The following is a 20639-nucleotide window of genomic DNA, read 5'->3' on the forward strand; positions in this document are numbered from 1 at the left end:
GTGAGTGTGTGTGTGCGCGCACACGCGTGTGTGACAGTGAGTGTGTGTGTGCGCGCACACGTGTGTGTGACAGTGAGTGTGTGTGCACGCGCACACGCGTGTGTGACAGTGAGTGTGTGTGCACGCGCACGCGTGTGTGTGACAGTGAGTGTGTGTGCACGCGCACACGCGTGTGTGACAGTGAGTGTGTGTGTGCGCGCACACGTGTGTGTGACAGTGAGTGTGTGTGCACGCGCACACGCGTGTGTGACAGTGAGTGTGTGTGCACGCGCACACGCGTGTGTGACAGTGAGTGTGTGTGCACGCGCACACGCGTGTGTGACAGTGAGTGTGTGTGTGCGCGCACACGTGTGTGTGACAGTGAGTGTGTGTGCACGCGCACACGCGTGTGTGACAGTGAGTGTGTGTGTGCGCGCACGCGTGTGTGTGACAGTGAGTGTGTGTGCACGCGCACACGCGTGTGTGACAGTGAGTGTGTGTGTGCGCGCACACGTGTGTGTGACAGTGAGTGTGTGTGCACGCGCACACGCGTGTGTGACAGTGAGTGTGTGTGCACGCGCACACGCGTGTGTGACAGTGAGTGTGTGTGCATGCGCACACGCGTGTGTGAAAGTGAGTGTGTGCACGCGCACACGCGTGTGTGAAAGTGAGTGTGTGTGCACGCGCACACGTGTGTGTATGACAGTGAGTGTGTGTGTGCGCACACGCGTGTGTGACAGTGAGTGTGTGTGCACGCGCACACGCGTGTGTGTGACAGTGAGTGTGTGTGCACGCGCACACGTGTGTGTGTGACAGTGAGTGTGTGTGTGCGCACACGCGTGTGTGACAGTGAGTGTGTGTGTACGCGCACACGCGTGTGTGTGACAGTGAATGTGTGTGCACGCGCACACGCGTGTGTGAAAGTGAGTGTGTGTGCACGCGCACACGTGTGTGTGTGACAGTGTGTGTGCACGCGCACACGTGTGTGTGTGACAGTGAATGTGTGTGCACGCGCACACGCGTGTGTGAAAGTGAGTGTGTGTGCACGCGCACACGTGTGTGTGTGACAGTGTGTGTGCACGTGCACACGTGTGTGTGACTGAGTGTGTGTGCACACGCGTGGCAAAGCGTGTTTGTGTGTGGGGAGCGATGGTGTAGTGGTTAGCGCGCTGCACTACCAACCCGGCAACCCGAGTTTAAATCCCGCTGACAACCAACACCAGTGACAATTATCTTAATGGGTCATGGGCCTCCCCTAGGTCGACTCAGCCTCAAATTAGTACCTGGTGCGGTGTATAAACATCGCCACTGGGGAGACAAAGTCGGCCGGGCGTGGTGTTGGCCACCCACCTCCTCGTGTGCCGCACCGGGATTCATAGGTGCTCGCTAACAGCACTTGCCCCAACATTATGGTAAAGGCTATACGGGGATATTTGTACATTGTCTTTGTGCGTGGAGGAATCTGCATCTGTTGCAGATAAAATGGGAGGCTGATCGATTTCCGGGTGCGGTCGAGGGATGGCTCCCTATTGATCAACCATGTTAATTATGTTAATGATCTGGTGATTGCTGCTCACTCAGAGGAGGAGTTGGGAGGCGCTACTGCTTGACCTGGAGCTTACCACTAAGAGGTAGAGCCGTGCCATCAGCCCCTCCACAACTAAGCGCCTGCCTGGGTATTTTGTATCATCAAACACTCCACCCCTCAAATCCCCATTGGCGGAGTAGTTGTGGAGAGAGTGGAGAGGTTTCCTTACTTGCGCAGTGTGCTTATGACTCGCTCCGGTTTGACAGCAGAGGTCTCACTCCGAATCAGTAGAGCAGCAATATATTTTCATCTGCTGCGTCATGCTGTGTGGAAGCTACATGGTTTATCGCTCCACACGGAGCTTCGGGTCTTCTCAGCCACAGTCATGGACTCCCTTCTCCATGCTTGCGAAACGTGGACCCCCTTAATGGAACATCTTCGCCGATTAGAAACATTCAGGCTGGCCTGTCTACGATCCATCCTGAGTTTAACCAGGCTGGATTGTGTGAGGAGCTCACAAATCCTTGAGAGATCTGGACAAAGTCCCATCGGTGAACTCCTCCGGCAGGCAAGGCTGCGTTGGCTGGGTCATGTAGCCCGCATGCCCAGCCACCGCATGCCCAAACAGCTTTTGTTCGGCCGGATCGAGGGGGCTAAACGGGCGCGGCACGGGCTAGAGAAGAGATGGAGTGATGTGGTACGAGAGGATATGGCGCTGAGTGGGCTTGCCAATGACTGGCTCACAACAAACAGCGGAGCGCCGGGCGGCTAAAGCACAGCAAGTTTTCACACCAGGGGGCACAGGTGTTGCATTTGCCAGTTATCTCAGTCAGTCAACCCATGGCATCTGGGTCTGTCCCGTGACCTCCTGCCAGCGGGCGTTTCACACTTCACGTAGCCTTAAAGTGCACCTAGCCTGGCACAAGCACCGTTATTGTTGTGTGCGTGCACTCGTGCCCCGTGTGTGTCCAATTGTGGTGACTCATTGCGCCCCTTCTGACAAGCAAGCTAGCATCAGGACTCAAGGTAAGTGAAAACATTTGTTGACATTTTTGTTACTTTCTTTTAATTACTATACAGTACTTATTACAGCATAACATGCAAATGTACAATGTTTTTTTTCTTTGTTTTACCGTGCCACATTTCACAACACTGACCTATGGACACTTACATACAATACATTGTTATGTTACGAACGGGCCTCGGGAACTAATTGTGCTCGTAAGTCGATGACTGCCTGCACAGGCGATCCCGGTACCGTGTCAGGAGCAGATTGCTTGGGGGGGGGGGGGGTTGGGGAGCTTTCCTCGTGCAACTCGGCGTTGCAACCTTGCCCCCTCTGCCTGGTGGCTGCCACCTCTGCTCGGTGGCTGCCACCTCTGCCTGGTGGCTGCCACCTCTGCCTGGTGGCTGCCACCTCTGCTCGATGGCTGCCCCCTCTGCCTGGTGGCTGCCACCTCTGCCTGGTGGCTGCCACCTCTGCCTGTTGGCTGCCCCCTCTGCCTGTTGGCTGCCCCCTCTGCCTGGTGGCTGCCACCTCTGCCTGGTGGCTGCCACCTCTGCCTGGTGGCTGCCACCTCTGCCTGGTGGCTGCCGCCTCTGCTCGGTGGCTGCCGCCTCTGCTCGGTGGCTGCCGCCTCTGCTCGGTGGCTGCCGCCTCTGCCTGGTGGCTGCCACCTCTGCCTGGTGGCTGCCGCCTCTGCCTGGTGGCTGCCGCCTCTGCCTGGTGGCTGCCACCTCTGCCTGTTGGCTGCCCCCTCTGCCTGGTGGCTGCCACCTCTGCCTGTTGGCTGCCACCTCTGCCTGTTGGCTGCCCCCTCTGCCTGGTGGCTGCCACCTCTGCCTGGTGGCTGCCACCTCTGCATGGTGGCTGCCACCTCTGCCTGGTGGCTGCCCCCTCTGCCTGGTGGCTGCCACCTCTGCCTGGTGGCTGCCACCTCTGCCTGGTGGCTGCCCCCTCTGCCTGGTGGCTGCCGCCTCTGCCTGGTGGCTGCCGCCTCTGCCTGGTGGCTGCCGCCTCTGCCTGGTGGCTGCCGCCTCTGCCTGGTGGCTGCCGCCTCTGCCTGGTGGCTGCCGCCTCTGCCTGGTGGCTGCCGCCTCTGCCTGGTGGCTGCCGCCTCTGCCTGGTGGCTGCCGCCTCTGCCTGGTGGCTGCCGCCTCTGCCTGGTGGCTGCCGCCTCTGCCTGGTGGCTGCCACCTCTGCCTGGTGGCTGCCCCAGGAGACTTTTGCGCTCTGTGAGCTGCACAACTTGACTGGGCCCCTGCCCGAGACCTTCGAGTCCTGCGAGTTGGTGACCTCTGCACGTCGCTCGGCCTGTGCCAAGACCTGCGAGTGCCAAGACCTGCGAGTCTGAGACCTTTGACCTTGCGGCCTTTGGCGGGCCCCCGCTTGGATCTTACGTCTGAGACCTGTGGACCTGTGACCTTAGGTTCACAACACTCTTTCTGCCGTCATTGAGCAGTGGAGGTCTTGGACTTTCATCGTTTGCCATTAGCGCTGTTTGTTGATAGAGATATAACCTGACCAAATTGTGTTACCGCCATTCATGTTGACCTTGGTTTTTTGTGACTTGCGTTATCTCGTTGCATTGAGAATACATCTCTATAAAAGCAAGCTGTGACTGTGTTCAAAGATGGCTGCTTGGTTTTGGGACCTTTGGGAGTTTCTCCAATTACGCCTTTTGGAGGTGACAGCCCCTAAAGCCCAACCATAGCCTCACGATCAACCACACTCGTACAACACAGGAATCCCGAGGATATAACTTAAGCGTAATACAAAACGAAACATCAGATTTAATTTAACTTTGTAACTACATTTTTTTAAAGATTGAATCTGAATTTTCATTCATAGAAAGTAAGATTTAGTCTTCAGACAAATACGTTTTTTGCAAAAGCAGAATGGAGTTCTGCTTACATTTGTTTCATCGTGAAGGTGTTTTAAATAATGGGTTTGCGACATCACCATTGCGTGCGTGGCACTCTTCACCGCAGGCCACAGATCTTGGAGGATCAAATTGTGCTGCCGTACCCATGCTGAAAAACAAGCTGTAAAACTCTGATCTGTGGGGCACGAACTGCAGACAGCATTCCGTGATTCTACTCTTAAATACACGCTCATACAGTATGCAATTACAAAAAAACCTTATCGGGTCCACACCTGAACACAGATATCGTTATCTGAGTGGGAAGCTAACCTTTACCCCCACCTCAGACTCGACGCTTACGGAGAACGAAGGTGAAATCCGCCGGCGCGAATGCAGTGCGGTGACCTGCACAAAACCCCGTAGCAGCGTCCACGCGGCCACGCTCGCCTTCGGATTTTGTTAAAGATGGGCAAGGGCCTAGTGCCGATTTTGTCGGTGATTCTGACGTTGATGACGGTGGTCGCGGTGTCGCTGTCAGTGCTGCTGTGGTTGAAGACAACTGAAACTCAACCAGGTAATATAAAGCGCTGCACACACATCTGTAAATTGAAACGCATGTGCAAAGTCTGCTAAAATGCCATTTCTGGCAGTAACACAGGTGGTAAGGTGTTCAAACACCAAACAGACACATACTTGCTTAACCTTGTCTAAATGCAGTTTGGTAAAATGTAACGAATCGTTCCAGTGGGACACTTAGCGTGATATTTTAATCTGTGTACGCGTCAGGACATGTTTGCTACGATGTACGTGTCAAGGGGCTTGACCACAGTTGTAAACCAATCCAGACGCTCCATCTCAAGGGGTTTTGCGCGTGAAATCCTGGTATGTAATGAACAAATATAAATAAATCCGGAATATAAATAAGTATACAAATATAACAAATAGAATGACATCGTAAATAGAAAATATATATGTTATTGACAAATATACGCGTAAAGATTTATCGCGTTTTATTTGGCTACGTGAGTGTGTAATTTTTAGTTTTAAAATCCTCAATATACAGGGTGGCCCCAGGGAACAAGACATTATATTTACTTTACCGAAACCCAAAGGGTGATGTCATTTCTGTTCACAAATGTTCAAACTGACTTCCATTAACAATGCTTTCATGAATGCTCTTTTGAAATAAATGTAGAACTTTTTATTTAAAGATTACCGGTATAATCTTTGAACATTCAACAATTATGTTTCGTCTCAATTCATTCAGGGGTTCTTGGTCAAATTTTATAAACTACGGGTTTGAGGTGACCCCCCACAGGAAGAAGAATAATATAAATAATGATCATGAGCTAAAATATTAACTTAAAGAAAAATCAAACGTTGTAATGCCAGTCTCAATGAATCTCGCCACTCCTATGATGTGTTTGAAGGAGGGGGCGATGATTACAATGCACGTTCCAAATGCGGGTTAATTTTTTTATTTGGACCATCATGCCAGCACACAATGGCCTACCCTTGCGAATGACGTCAAGAGATCTTAAACACGTCCACGGAGAAGAAGACGGCGCGTAGTTTCACCGTGGTTCGTGTACACACGCACGCAGTATTTACCGTGGTGGACCGCCGGATTCGAACCACGAGCCTCTGCAGCAGGCGACGAACCCGTTGCCGCTGAGCCGTGGCCCCGCTAAGTGAGATATGGAGAACAAATACCCGACGCCTTCTCTCGTCAGTGTGGATGTTGGAGCCCGAGGATGTTCTTGGGACTGCACTCACGGCCGAGCGTATGGTGGATCTCGTATGGAGAAAAAAACTCGAATATAGTTTCGGTGATAATTTCAACACCGCAGGGGTTGTAGCGAGAGGGGTCCAGAGAGGAATCCAGAGAGGAATTCAGAGAGGGGTCCAGAGAGGGGTCCAGAGAGGCATTCGCCGGCTGGGATTTGGATGAACCTACACGAGTCACTCGGAGAGATTGGAGAGGTTGAGTCGTCGTAGAGATGGATTTGTGAGCCTTGATTATGTAATGGCGGTGTTCTTGTACAGATGAACGATATACTGGTGTACACGAGGTCCTGCTGTACACAAGATGCTGACGTACATGGCACATGCTGTTCCACCTGTATGGAATAGAGTGTTGCCCCCTCGCATGAATGAGTTAAATCCGGGTGCTCCTGTTCACTCCCACTCATCAACTGGCTGAGAACACCTTAATATACAAGCATACAATGCAGTGCCCTCCTGAAAAAGTGTTGCTAATTCCTTGGTCAGTAAGCCATTATTAGTATTATCATTGTACTGTATGTACAAACGTATTCTGTTACCGAATTTCAGAGACAGAGAGTCGGCAGACCAACTATATGATTGGTGTTGGACGAGCGGACTGCACAGGCCCTGCTGCTGAAGTGGCAATGGTACCAAAGGCCAAATGCATTGGCTTCACACACCCACTCACACACCGCTTCACACTCCAACTCACACACCGACTCACCGCTTCACACACCAACTCACAACAACAACAACCGCCATTCGCCACTAAGTGGCGGTGACGTCACAATGACACCGACTCACACACCCACTCGCACACAAACTCACACACCTACTCACACACCGACTCACACAAACTCACACACCCGCTCACACACCCACTCACATAAACTCACACACCCATTCACACACCCACTCACACACACATTCACACACCCACTCACACGCCCACTCACACACCGACTCACTCACTCACTCACACACCGACTCACCGACCCACTCACACACAAACTCACACACCCACTCACTCACACACCGCTTCACACACCGCCTCACACAGCCACTCACCGCTTCACACACGAACTCACACTCCAAGTCACACACCCACTCACACACAAATTCACACACCGCTTCACATACCCACTCACCGACTCACACACAAACTCACACACTCACACACCCACTCACACACCCACTTACAGACAAAGGGGCCGTCCATAAATGACGTCACGCACCTAGGGAGGGGGGGGGTCAGACATTTGTGACGATGTGTGACGAGGGGGGGGGGGGAGAAATGTGACGTCACATCAAAATGCGCAACTTTAAATAAATATGTAATTGTTATAACAGCACTCCTACAACATCAGAGTGCAGCGCCACATTAAATACGCACTACAATTACAATACAGTAGTTTAAAGCGATTTGAAGCATGTTTTATTTTTTAAATGGAAATGTGGTTTGGGGGGGGGGGGGCAGCGCTTTGTGACGTCATATTTGAGGGGGGGTCTGACTTTTTGTGACGCCGTGTGACGAGGGGGGGGGGGTCAAAAATCGTCCAAAATCGCGTGACGTCATTTATGGACAGCCCCAAACTCACACACCCACTCACACACAAACTCGCACACCGACTCACCCACCCACTCACACACAAACTCACACACCCACTCACACCCAAACTCACACACCGACTCACCCACCCACTCACACCCACACACCGCTTCCCACACCGACTCGCACACACTTGACTCGCTATTTTAGTCCCAATCTGTATTCGATGAGAATGAATGCCCATCGCAAAAGCAGCGCACCAGCAGCCGGCTTCAGAGGAGCGGAGAGGGCCCTTGCTGACGGAGCAGAGTGCACGCGGCAGCGGCGTCGCTGAGGCCGCGCCCACGGTGAGGGGGCTGTGAACGCGTTGTGCACCAGATGGGCTACGCCAGCCCGTCGCAGGTCGCCAAGGGGATCCACACGCGCCTCTACAGCCGCGCCTTCATCACGGCCGACTTCAGCGGCAACCGCGTCGTGTTCGTCAGCGTTGATGTTGGCATGATCTCGCAAAAGGTCAGGCTTGAGGTGAGTCACTTTCTCTGGGGGGACTTGGCCTACTCTTCCACACTGGCCAAGCATCTTGGATGAGCAGGGAGTACCCACAATGTGCCCCCACCAAACGCAGGTCCAGTGTGCTATCCGTCACCGCTTTCCAACCCATAGATCAGGGGTCGGCAACCTACGGCTCCGGAGCCGCATGCGGCTCTTTACGGGCTGCTTCTTGACGATATGTACGTATGTACATAGATGCATTGCGGCTCTTGAAATACTGAATTTTGTACCGAATTGGAAAGAAATGGCTCTTCTTGTTATTTTGGTTGCCGACCCCTGCCATAGATAAACAAATCGTCCCCAGTCCAGCTCGTATTGGCCAAACACTCCAAGGCCGAAACACTTCCTGCAAACTACTCCATTGGGATTCCACACGGCAGTATCACCCTCTACTGCAAACAAAAAAACAATTGGCAGGACCCTCCTGCGAATAAAGTGTCCCGAGATTCAGTGGGTCTCTCCTGGATAAACAAGCATCACCCACATCACATTTGAAACCATTCTCCTATCTCACTTTGCGACCCACTGACGAGGAGACGGGATGGGAGCCCCTGGTTCGTTTTTCTGGCGTTATCGCCAAGATGCATTCTCCCCCTGACACTGCATCTCCATCTTATCTGCAGCCGCTACCGATGGTCGGCAGTCTCTCCCGCTATCGCCCGTGGTGTCCCTGGAAATATAAACTTTTGTCTGCCGTGCAACTGATCCGCAGATGGCGTGTGGAATCGTGCGTTAACCGGATTCCACGGGCAACATGAGCCGAGGTTCAGAGGCATTTCACAGCAGTTGCTTTAGCAGTGCACTAACGTCGACACGAAGCGACACTGACCACCCGAGTTTCATTTCCAACCACGGCTGACATCAGTGGCGAGTAATATCTGGACCGGTCCTGGCCCCACCCTTCCCCAATGAACGATGCCCACCGTGGTGAAGTATGTTCAAACAACCCCTGTAACCGACACGGTGTGGCCCTAATCCAGCAGAGGATTGAAAAAAAATGGTTATATTTTTGAATTATTTTATTTGTGTATCTCGATGGGCCTGTATATCTCCTGCTCGGTTAAATAAAGGGCACTTCTGTTAAATAAAGGATACTACGACAGTTGTGCAGTGCCGTTGAGTTACAGTGTTCGTGTTGCAATGATCTTTTTTCAGGTGTTAATGCGGCTAAAGGATAAATACGGATCACAGTACAATGAGTCGAACGTGGTTCTGAGTGGGACCCACACTCACTCGGGCCCCGGAGGATACTTCCAGTACTCTCTCTTCGTGATTGCTTCTCAAGGATTCATCAAGCCCTGCTTTGAAGCCATCACTTCAGGCATCGTTCACGTAAGCCTTGCACAGCACATCCGCACGATTCCGCGCGAATCTCCTCTTCCGGCACACAACCCTGCTCGGATGCGAACTCGGCTCACACGGGCTGATCGGAACTCGCGTGAGCCATGCGTGAAACGGAAACATTTCGCCAGAGCAGCAGATTGTGACCGATCACAGACAAAATGTTGGAAGAATTGCTGCCGCGAATGACAGGGAACCCAGGAATTGCAGGAATGGCGTGGAATACTTGAATCTACCGGTACGGTAATTTTTTGTTTATTCAAAGTGCATCTGTTTTCCAGAGTATTGACATTGCCCATGGAAACATGAAGCCTGGCAACCTCTTTCTCAGCCGAGGGGAGGTGAAAGAAAGCAACGCCAACCGCAGCCCCTTCTCCTACCTGAACAATCCAGCAGCGGAGAGAAGCAGGTAACGTCGCTCCACGCTCCGCTCGCGACCACGCGAAGGAAACCTTTGAACTGCAGTGCCTCGCGGGGAACGTTCTTCGCGCCGTAAACAAGCCCCACTTCACATTACGCAATGGATGCATTTTCCTGCCACACAGGGTGCCGACACGTTACACGAGTAGCCGTTACGATCGTCAGAGTCCATAAAACCGGACAGAATATGAACTTGTTGAGCGGTGCACAAACCGCGATTCGCAACCCCGGGCAGAACATCTTGCGGGGTGTGGTGGTAGTGGTGATGCGTCAACATCACTTCTCGTGATGGCGAAGCAGTCGGAAGAGGAATGTCGTTTCAAATGTTGCTTAGAGGCTGTCTTATGAGGACCGGTGTGTTATGCTGCACCGGTGTACCACCAATACGTCCATATACCGAAATAAAAACGTCACGAGGCAATTCGTTAACAGCAACAACAATGACGGAGGACACGGAGACGCAGATGTGCCAGGCTGCTGTGACACTTGGCTTCGTCTGGGTACGTTCAAATTGGACAGCGCCAACTCCCTGGAGCGTTGCGTGCTGATGACACCGAACGATGGCTCAGCTCCGTCGCCTATGATCCCTGAAGCGATCCGGGCACATTATGGAACGGCGCTGAGGGCGCGTAGCAGCTTCTGTCTTTATCTTGTGGTCTTTAGAGGGCCAAGGTCCTTTTCCGATTATTTTTCACGCTGTGTTCGTCCCTGCGCAGGAGGAAATTTCACTTCAATCGCAACGCAGCCGGGCATCGGCATTGCCAATGTCCTGCTCTTCTCTTTTTGTAACTCATCGATGCAAATGGATCTCTATCCTACATCCCGTGTACATCTCTATCTGCATCTCCCTTTTTCCAGCTCACGTCATCTCTGTCTCTAGTTTACATCTCTCTCCATTTACTACACATTTATTTACACCTTATATATCATTGCAAATGGGGGGCCCCAAGAATTAATTTTGCTTTCGGCCCCAATATGAGCCAGCACCCCCACTCCTGTGTCAGGCCTCAAAGTAAACTTTTTTTTATTTGACCAGGTGAAGCCCACTGAGATTTTTGCTCTTTTTCATAAGCGATCTGGTTACACACGATAGCTCAATGAAATCTAACCAGAAAACTATAGACAGACATATTAGCAGACAGATATCACCAAGATACATAGCGAGAGCAACACAGGTAACAGATATCTGTCTGCTAATATGTTAATATGTCTGTCTATAGTTTTCTGGTTAGATTTTATGTCGCTATTTCATTATACCTGATGATGATTGCTTGTGTTGCAATCGAAACGTCGTATTCTATTATTTAATTTAATTTATTATTTTATCTTTAGACGTGACTTAACCGAAAGAAACAAATAATAATTCCTGCAGTCACGAAAGTTCTAAAATTAAGATTAGCTCAATGAAGTCGCTTATCTCGTGGAAATTTATACCAGCCAAATAATCTAAACGCGAATGTTTCTAAACGTGGAGGGAAAAACCGGAGGACCCGGAGAAAAATCCACGCGGCCACGGGGAGAATATTCAAACTCCAAATATACAGCAGCAGGCGTCAAGGGGTGGGATGGAACCCACGACCTCCTGCGTACCAGGCGAGGGAGAAAACAACTCTCTTGGTGGTTGCACTGTGGCCCAATGTTTGTACAAGTCTGGAAGCGACAGGAAGCTTAATCAATCTCTATATCTATTTTTATTTAGCACCTTTGGTGATAAAATCGCATCTCAAGTGCTGCACGGAACTATAATGAAATATATCGCTTAATAATAGGTTATTAAACGAATTACAAATTATAATAGAAATGCAAATGTAGGTTTAGAAAGGTTTATAACTTTATTCTAAACACAGCAACTTTAAAGGTACCTGAGATCATTGTACAATAAGATGATAATAAATGCATACATGAGTGGAAAACAACAGTAGTCAAAATATGAAAGTGCCACTTTGATCCCATTTCATCATCCAGCCCACATCGGCCTTTTCCCTCTGTGGAGACATCGCAGTGTAAGAATAGGAGCCGTTCTCAAAGGTGCTGGTATAAGGGTGTTTGGTGTCGTGAGAAGTGGCGGCGTGGCGTACGATTGCTTACCGGCACATTACCACTTTGCATCCTGCAATCCGTGGTCGAGTGTTAAACTCCATAATAGAGATTGTTTTCTTTAGTTAGAGCGCGTAAATATAAATGTGTTGTTAAACCCGCCACCACCCGACACAGCCAATTAGTAAGGTTTGTCACGTAAGCAAAACGTCCCAATTCGCTACGAGTTCAGCACACCGGTGTGTTGGAGAGCAAATCCACAACAAGTAGTAACTAATAGGCGTGTGTTCTTAAGTGACAAACCTTACTAGTTGACTGTGTCGGGTGGTGGCGGGTTTAACGACATATTTATATTTACGCAAAAGTCTACGTGTTAAACACAGTTTAAAACTACAACAACATTTGGTTACAGAAAGATGATGTGTTCTGAGTCCCCACTTGCCATGGTAATATAGCAAAGAGCTCCCATTCTCATCGTCGTCGCTGTATAAATCCAATTGTGTTGTGTGGTCAACATCCAGAAATGATCACGGGAAACGCATAATATTGAGCGGTGTTCTATTTCTGCAGGTACAAAACCAACACCGATGAGGACATATTGCTCCTGAAGCTCGTGGACCAGGAGGGCGCACCCATCGGAGTGGTGACGTGAGGCCCACATCCCTTACAGGCCTCCTCCTCCTCACTCAGCATGCTTGGGAGGCTCAACCAGGGCGCACTCACGGGTGGCAGCTCCTCACTCCTCCAGCCCCGCCCACTTTCACATAGCCACGCCCACCCAGTCACTACCCCCACCGCTCACAGTGAGAGTGGCCTCCTGGCACTGTCTGGATGTCGGTCCCCACCTTGTGCCTATAGGCCCCGCTCACCACTCTGCCAGCCTCACCCACTACTCCGGTAGCCCCACACTTTGTCCGGATCATCAGTCAACCATGAAGCCAGAAGATGTGTCCACCTATCAAGACTCCCACATCCATCCCTGATTGGTTGAACAAAGACTGCAGAACAAAAAGAAACATTGTTTTTCTGAATTGGTCTTATACAGCTCTGTAAATAAAGTAGTGGGTCTATTGACAGCCAGCGAAACCTCCTTGTCGGGTGTATGGATGGTGTAGCCCCAGTATTGAGGAGGCCTATTAAAGGCACTTCAACAGGGGCACTTCAATTTGGGCCAGTCTGTTATACAAGGTGTAGAGGATGTTCGGGACATCCTCACACACAAACGCCACACAACCACGGGCCGCGGGTTAGGGGTCACGGGGGCGTGGGTTAATGGTCACGGGGGCGCGGGTTAAGGGTCACGGGGGTGCGGGTTAAGGGTCACGGGGCCGTGGGTTAAGGGTCACGGGGGCGCTGCCGTGTACGCCACCCAATCCGATTATTGAGGGGAGGACACTCCGACCGGATTGGCCCCCAGCAGGATTAGCAGTGGAGCGGTAAGCCCGAGAAGGGAATGAGTGTTAGAAAAAGGGCGGCAGACGGGCTACATAAGAGAGACGGTTTGGAGGGTTCGGGGTTGGTTTTCGACAATGAGTGTGAAGCACGGTGAGCGTGAAGCACGGTGAGAGTGAAGCACGGTGAGTGTGAAGCACGGTGAGCGGGAAGCACGGTGAGCGTGAAGCACGGTGAGTGTGAAGCACGGTGAGCGTGAAGCACGGTGAGCGTGAAGCACGGTGAGCGTGAAGCACGGTGAGCGTGAAGCACGGTGAGCGTGAAGCACGGTGAGCGTGAAGCACGGTGAGCGTGAAGCACGGTGAGCGTGAAGCACGGTGAGTGGGAAGCACGGTGAGCGTGAAGCACGGTGAGCGTGAAGCACGGTGAGCGTGAAGCACGGTGAGCGTGAAGCACGGTGAGCGTGAAGCACGGTGAGCGTGAAGCACGGTGAGCGTGAAGCACGGTGAGTGTGAAGCACGGTGAGCGGGAAGCACGGTGAGCGGGAAGCACGGTGAGCGGGAAGCACGGTGAGCGGGAAGCACGGTGAGTGGGAAGCACGGTGAGCGTGAAGCACGGTGAGTGTGAAGCACGGTGAGCGGGAAGCACGGTGAGCGGGAAGCACGGTGAGCGGGAAGCACGGTGAGCGGGAAGCACGGTGAGCGTGAAGCACGGTGAGCGGGAAGCACGGTGAGTGGGAAGCACGGTGAGCGGGAAGCACGGTGAGCGGGAAGCACGGTGAGCGTGAAGCACGGTGAGCGGGAAGCACGGTGAGTGGGAAGCACGGTGAGCGGGAAGCACGGTGAGCGGGAAGCACGGTGAGTGGGAAGCACGGTGAGTGGGAAGCACGGTGAGCGGGAAGCACGGTGAGCGGGAAGCACGGTGAGCGTGAAGCACGGTGAGCGGGAAGCACGGTGAGCGGGAAGCACGGTGAGCGTGAAGCACGGTGAGCGGGAAGCACGGTGAGCGGGAAGCACGGTGAGCGGGAAGCACGGTGAGTGTGAAGCACGGTGAGCGGGAAGCACGGTGAGCGGGAAGCACGGTGAGCGTGAAGCACGGTGAGCGTGAAGCACGGTGAGCGTGAAGCACGGTGAGCGGGAAGCACGGTGAGCGGGAAGCACGGTGAGCGTGAAGCACGGTGAGCGGGAAGCACGGTGAGCGTGAAGCACGGTGAGTGTGAAGCACGGTGAGCGGGAAGCACGGTGAGCGGGAAGCACGGTGAGCGTGAAGCACGGTGAGCGGGAAGCACGGTGAGCGGGAAGCACGGTGAGCGGGAAGCACGGTGAGCGGGAAGCACGGTGAGCGGGAAGCACGGTGAGTGTGAAGCACGGTGAGCGGGAAGCACGGTGAGTGTGAAGCACGGTGAGTGTGAAGCACGGTGAGTGTGAAGCACGGTGAGTGTGAAGCACGGTGAGTGTGAAGCACGGTGAGTGGGAAGCACGGTGAGTGTGAAGCACGGTGAGTGGGAAGCACGGTGAGTGTGAAGCACGGTGAGTGTGAAGCACGGTGAGTGTGAAGCACGGTGAGTGTGAAGCACGGTGAGTGGGAAGCACGGTGAGTGTGAAGCACGGTGAGCGGGAAGCACGGTGAGCGTGAAGCACGGTGAGCGTGAAGCACGGTGAGTGGGAAGCACGGTGAGCGTGAAGCACGGTGAGTGGGAAGCACGGTGAGCGGGAAGCACGGTGAGTGTGAAGCACGGTGAGCGTGAAGCACGGTGAGTGGGAAGCACGGTGAGCGTGAAGCACGGTGAGTGGGAAGCACGGTGAGCGGGAAGCACGGTGAGTGTGAAGCACGGTGAGCGTGAAGCACGGTGAGTGGGAAGCACGGTGAGCGGGAAGCACGGTGAGCGTGAAGCACGGTGAGCGTGAAGCACGGTGAGTGGGAAGCACGGTGAGCGTGAAGCACGGTGAGCGGGAAGCACGGTGAGCGGGAAGCACGGTGAGCGGGAAGCACGGTGAGTGTGAAGCACGGTGAGCGTGAAGCACGGTGAGTGGGAAGCACGGTGAGCGTGAAGCACGGTGAGCGGGAAGCACGGTGAGCGGGAAGCACGGAGTGAGTCGCCTTTGAAGCCTCCGCTTCAAAGGTAATGGCGCTGCTCGCTGCAAGAGCCCCAAACGGAGAAATCTGCCGACGCCAAGACACGATGCCAATGGGCAGAGCTGGAGTATCATTATTAGCAAGCGAGAGGGTGTTCGAGGTGACGCTTGGCTGCTGGAGGGGTGTTTCAGGTCACCTCGCGCTCGACGATTGCCGTCACCAAGGCATGGGCGAGGTGACGTCGCAGCTCCCACAAGGCCGTGCAGAGCCAGTGGGAGGTGTAAACTAAACACGTGCAATGTTTGTCACGGGACAACATGTATCTCGGCCTCGCTGTGCGCTGCGTTGCACCGCTAGTCGAGTAGATAACCATGTGTTCAATAAACCCTCGGAGCCAGGATGACCGTCCAACTCCGATCGTCATTTATTGATTGTAACAGGTAAAACTGGTGAGAAAACACAGATACAGCATCTGTTATAATTCGGAAACACCCACACAATGAACACCACAGCATCAGAACATTGTCTCAGATAACAATAGATCCTGGAAGGACCAGGCCCCCACATTACCCCTGAACAACTAGACAAAGGCACAAGCTGGTGCGTTGCATACAGGCACATAGTGTATTTATCCCACTGCACCCCAAATGTACAGCATTACACTTAACACTAAACTGTGGATGAGATACTTCGTCATCACTCTCAGGATCGCAACATAGGCACAAGTCTGACTCGACCTACTAAATCACAAGTAACATCCACAATAAGGAAAGTCACAGGTTTCGTTACTAACTAGGCCTCGTATTTACTACAACAACTTAACTGCACCATAAAGGCATTTACATTGCTATAACGGTCATTCCAACATTACAACAGCATTTCCAATATTATAGGAATATAAACAACTTACAGATAATGCTTCTTAAGCTCCCACAATGGACAAGTGCGGCTGTGGTCTCACTGAGATGTGATGCGTGCCGCCATCTTGACTTATCTGTGTAATGGCTGACGCCCGCGTGGTACAGTGGAAATCTAACATCGTCACTTCCTGGTCACGTGACCAACATTAGCATCAAAAAACAGGAACTTCCTGTGAACGTACGCTCCCCATCTGCCGTGAGGCAATACACTCCCCGTCTGGTATCTAGGAGATACCACCATTTATTTCCTATCTCATAAACAAGTGTATAACAACTTCAACGGGTCGACTTATTTGTCCATATCTTTGCGAGAGAGAAGTAGTACTATCTCGACTATGGGCCTGATGAAAGTTCTTGCAACACCTTGCTTCGCAATCATAACCTCGACCTTTCGAACTTTTCCATCGGCACTTGGAATCGACTTGAGGATGCGGCCCATTGGCCACTCATTCCGTTTGGTTTGGTTGTCCTTCAGTAGGACGAGGTCGCCTTCTTGGATGTCTGGTCTATTAGACTGCCACTTGTTGCGCACTTGGAGTGTCGTAAGGTACTCGTTTTTCCAGCGACGCCAGAACGTGTTCGCGAAGCTCTGCACTTGTCTCCATTGACGTCTGTAGAGGTCTGCAGTGCTGGCCTCCTCGGTAGGTGCTGTGAGCACATCTGTCTTCTGGGTAAGAAGTGTAGCAGGAGTCAAGATGAATGGTGACTCCGGGTCGGTTGAGACGGGGATCAGGGGTCTTGAGTTAATTATGGCTGAGACCTCGGCCATGAGAGTGGTCAAGACCTCGTGAGAGAGCCGAGTGGACCCGACATCACATAGCTTGGAGTCGAGAATGCGTCGAGCAATCCCGATCATGCGTTCCCAGGCTCCACCCATGTGCGAAGAGTGGGGAGGATTGAAGATCCATGTGCAGCCTTGGTCACCAAGGTATTTCCTGACAGAATCATCTTCGACATTCTCCGTATTGATCTTAAGCTCTTTACATGCTCCTATGAAATTGGTTCCACAATCAGAACGGAGTTGCTTGGCTGGCCCTCTGATGGCGAAGAATCTCCGGAGTGCATTTATAAAGCTCGAAGAGTCCATGGACTCGATGACTTCGATGTGCACTGCTCGTGTACTCATACAGGTGAACAGCACTGCCCAACGTTTGCTGTTCGCGAGCCCTCCTCTGGTGCGGCGGGAGATGACTGTCCACGGTCCGAATACGTCAATCCCTACAGAGGTGAAGGGAAGTTCCACACTGAGTCGATCGGCTGGGAGGTCTGCCATTTTCTGTTCTTCCTGTTTTCCACGTAGCTTGCGACACCGGATACACTTGTGGATTGTGCTGGCGATGCACCTCTTTGCTCCAACGATCCACAGCCCTGCAGATCGGATTGCTCCTTCTGTGAAGTGCCAACCTTGGTGCTTGACCTTCTCGTGGTAGTGGCGCACGAGTAAGATTGCGATGTGGCTCTGGCTTGGGATTATGAGGGGGTTTCGTTCATTCTCATCTAATTTTGCATTCCCTAGCCGACCACCGATCCTGAGCAAGTCGTCTTTGTCCATCCCGGGGTTTAGCTTCCTGAGGGTGCTGACCCTAGGAAGGTCTTCTCCCTTGTTAATGGCCTTGATCTCACTTGCATAAACTGCCTGTTGCACACAGCGGAAGATTGATTTCCTTGCTCTGGAAAGCTCGTCTTCAGTGCGTGGCACTGTGCAGTAATGCCATCCATTGCAGCTACCAGTGGTGCCTCTCATCGGGCGATGGAAGCAGTCTGCGATATGCGTTAAATGTGCTATCGCTCGCACGAGCGTCGTCCATTTCGAGAAATGTTCAAAATGGTGTGGACTCAGTGGACTTCTTGGTCGCACATTTGTTACGAAAGTTGTCACTAGAGGACGAATCTCCTTGTCGGACTCGGGCTCTAAGAGTCCAAAGGTCTCCTTGGTAGTACATGGGCCAACGTCACGTCGTAACAGGAACGCTGGACCCGTCAGCCAGATGGTTTGATTCAGCAGAGATGCAAGGACGGACCTAGTTGCGAGATCTGCTGGATTCTGGTCAGTTGGAACGTAATTCCATTGCTCCGGCTGCGTCGATCTCCTGATGCGCTCCACCCGGTTGCTGATGTAGGTGTAGAACCTACTGGTTTGGTTGTTTATGTAGCCTAGTACGACCTTACTGTCCGTGTAGAACTTGACCGCATCCAGTTTGACGTCAAATTCGTCTAAGATCAGTTCCGCCACCTCTGTAGCAAGAATGGCTCCACACAGCTCGAGCCTTGAGATGGTATGTTCCGGTTGTGGGGCCTTGCCGTGGAACTCTTTCCAGAATTCCCACTCGGACGATAGCTCCGAGTCGAGGAACGGAGAGGCCACGGTCACAGCGACCACCGCCACGACCACCAGCAGAGCGACGAGCAGCGGCTTCACCTTAGTCTTCTTCCCGTCAGTCAGGACTGGCTTGGAGAAACGTGGAGGAACAAACTCCAACGAAGACGGTAGATGCACAAGCGAAGTCATGGTGGTTTCTTCGTAAGTCTGCACGGTACAGCCTTGACTTCTCTCGCCGAGTTCCTCTTTCAGCGTGAAGTGGTTGGGGCACGGTTTGAAGAGCGACGTGCGTCCATTCGTGAGCACACTCGTTCTGAATGTGCTAATGTGGTCTGGTTTGTGGGTCCCATCGAGACAAACGTCACCCACGATGACCCATCCTAGATCGAGTCTCTGGGCGTAGGGAGCATCGTGAGGTCCATTGCGTTGGTTACGAAGCTTGTGGACTCTCAGCATGTCCCTGCCGAGCAGAAGTAAAATCTGTGCCGCGGAATCCAATGGCGGGATGAACTCTGCTATGGGTTTCAGGTGTGGGTGGTGACGTGCAACTTCGGGCGTGGGAATCTCACTCCTGTCGTCCGGTATCTCGTTGCACTCTGTCACCGTATGAAGGGCTAGCTTCATGGTGCTATCTATGGTTTCCACCATGAGGCCGCTCGCTCTTCTTCCCGCTGTCTCCATCAGTCCTGAGCATGTTCTGAGCGTGTATGGAAAGGAATTCCCACCTACACTTAGCTGATCAAAGAACTCTGACCTTGCCAAAGACCTGTTGCTCTGGTCGTCCATTATGGCGTACATCCTTACTGCCCTTTCAGGATGTCCATTGGGATAGACTCGGACGAGGCATATCTTTGAGCAAGATCTTCCTTTGAAGCCTTCTCCACAGACTTCTGTGCATTTGGTTGTGATTGACGAAGTGAGTGCGGCGGTCTCGCCTTGCTCCCCGCCGTGCTCTGCTTCGGGATCGGAAGCCTTAGTGCTACTGGGTTTCGAGTAAAATGTGTGCAGAGCAGTTGCATGTTTGTCGCTGCCACATTCCTCGCACTTGATATCTGCCTTGCAATTCCTTGCAAGGTGGTTAGTAGAAGCACAGCATTTGAAGCACACTCCAAATTTTTTCAGCATGTTCTTCCGCTCTTCCAATGGCTTCCTCCTGAACTCACGGCATTTCTCGAGGGAGTGAGGTTTATCATGCAATGGGCATTGCTTCTCTGGATCCTCTATCTTTTTCTTTGTGGTGGTTGCCTGGACGGAGTTTGCGAATGTCGCAGGAGAGACCTCAGTCTTGTGTACGGAAATTGGCACTCTCGCTGTTCCTCGTTTCGCCATCGTTCTTTCCATTTTTGGGAGATCTGGACTGGAAATCCCCGTGGTGCCAAACATGAAACTCGGGTCATTTCTAGTCTTAGCCAGGTTTCGGATAAACTTTGAGAAAAAAGAGAATGGGGGGAATGCAACTGACTTGTATCTTGAACCCGCTGTTCTCCATTTTTCCTGCACGTCAAATGGCAATTTCTCTACGATGGGGTTCACGCCATGGTAGGTATTCAAGAAAATGAGACCTGGTAAGTAGGGATCAGCCTGGGCTGATTCAAGCTCCATCAAAAGATCTCCAAGCTCCCGTAACCTTTTATTGTCTCGACCAGAGATTTTTGGAAAGTTCTGCAACTTCTTGAAGAGAGCCTTCTCAATGGTTTCTGGGCTACCATAGCACTCCTCGAGCCTCTCCCACACCGCATGCAGGCTTGAGGCGGGGTCGTCAATGTTTGCTGACCGGATCCTCTTAGCGTACTCTGCAGATTCATTTCCTAACCATTTCACCAACAGGTCGAGTTCTTCACTTGCAGAGATGTCTGCATTTCGGATTGCATTCCTGAAGGTAGATCTCCAGGCT

The 20639-nt window shown here is 52.3% G+C and overlaps 1 protein-coding gene across 1 annotated transcript in view; it reads left to right on the forward strand.

Moving 5' to 3' along the window:
- The first annotated feature begins 4836 nt into the window (after positions 1-4836).
- The window catches only part of ASAH2 (N-acylsphingosine amidohydrolase 2), a 45771-nt gene continuing 29968 nt past the window's right edge, over positions 4837-20639 (forward strand). The window contains exons 1-6 of the mRNA XM_078865648.1: positions 4837-4945; positions 6706-6785; positions 8066-8212; positions 9395-9571; positions 9862-9989; positions 12608-12685. Coding sequence (XP_078721774.1) covers positions 4837-4945; positions 6706-6785; positions 8066-8212; positions 9395-9571; positions 9862-9989; positions 12608-12685 — 719 coding nt within the window. The remainder of the gene's footprint in view (positions 4946-6705; positions 6786-8065; positions 8213-9394; positions 9572-9861; positions 9990-12607; positions 12686-20639) is intronic.

Source organism: Lampetra fluviatilis, chromosome 20 (assembly GCF_964198595.1).
Source record: "Lampetra fluviatilis chromosome 20, kcLamFluv1.1, whole genome shotgun sequence".
Taxonomy (NCBI): domain Eukaryota; kingdom Metazoa; phylum Chordata; class Hyperoartia; order Petromyzontiformes; family Petromyzontidae; genus Lampetra; species Lampetra fluviatilis.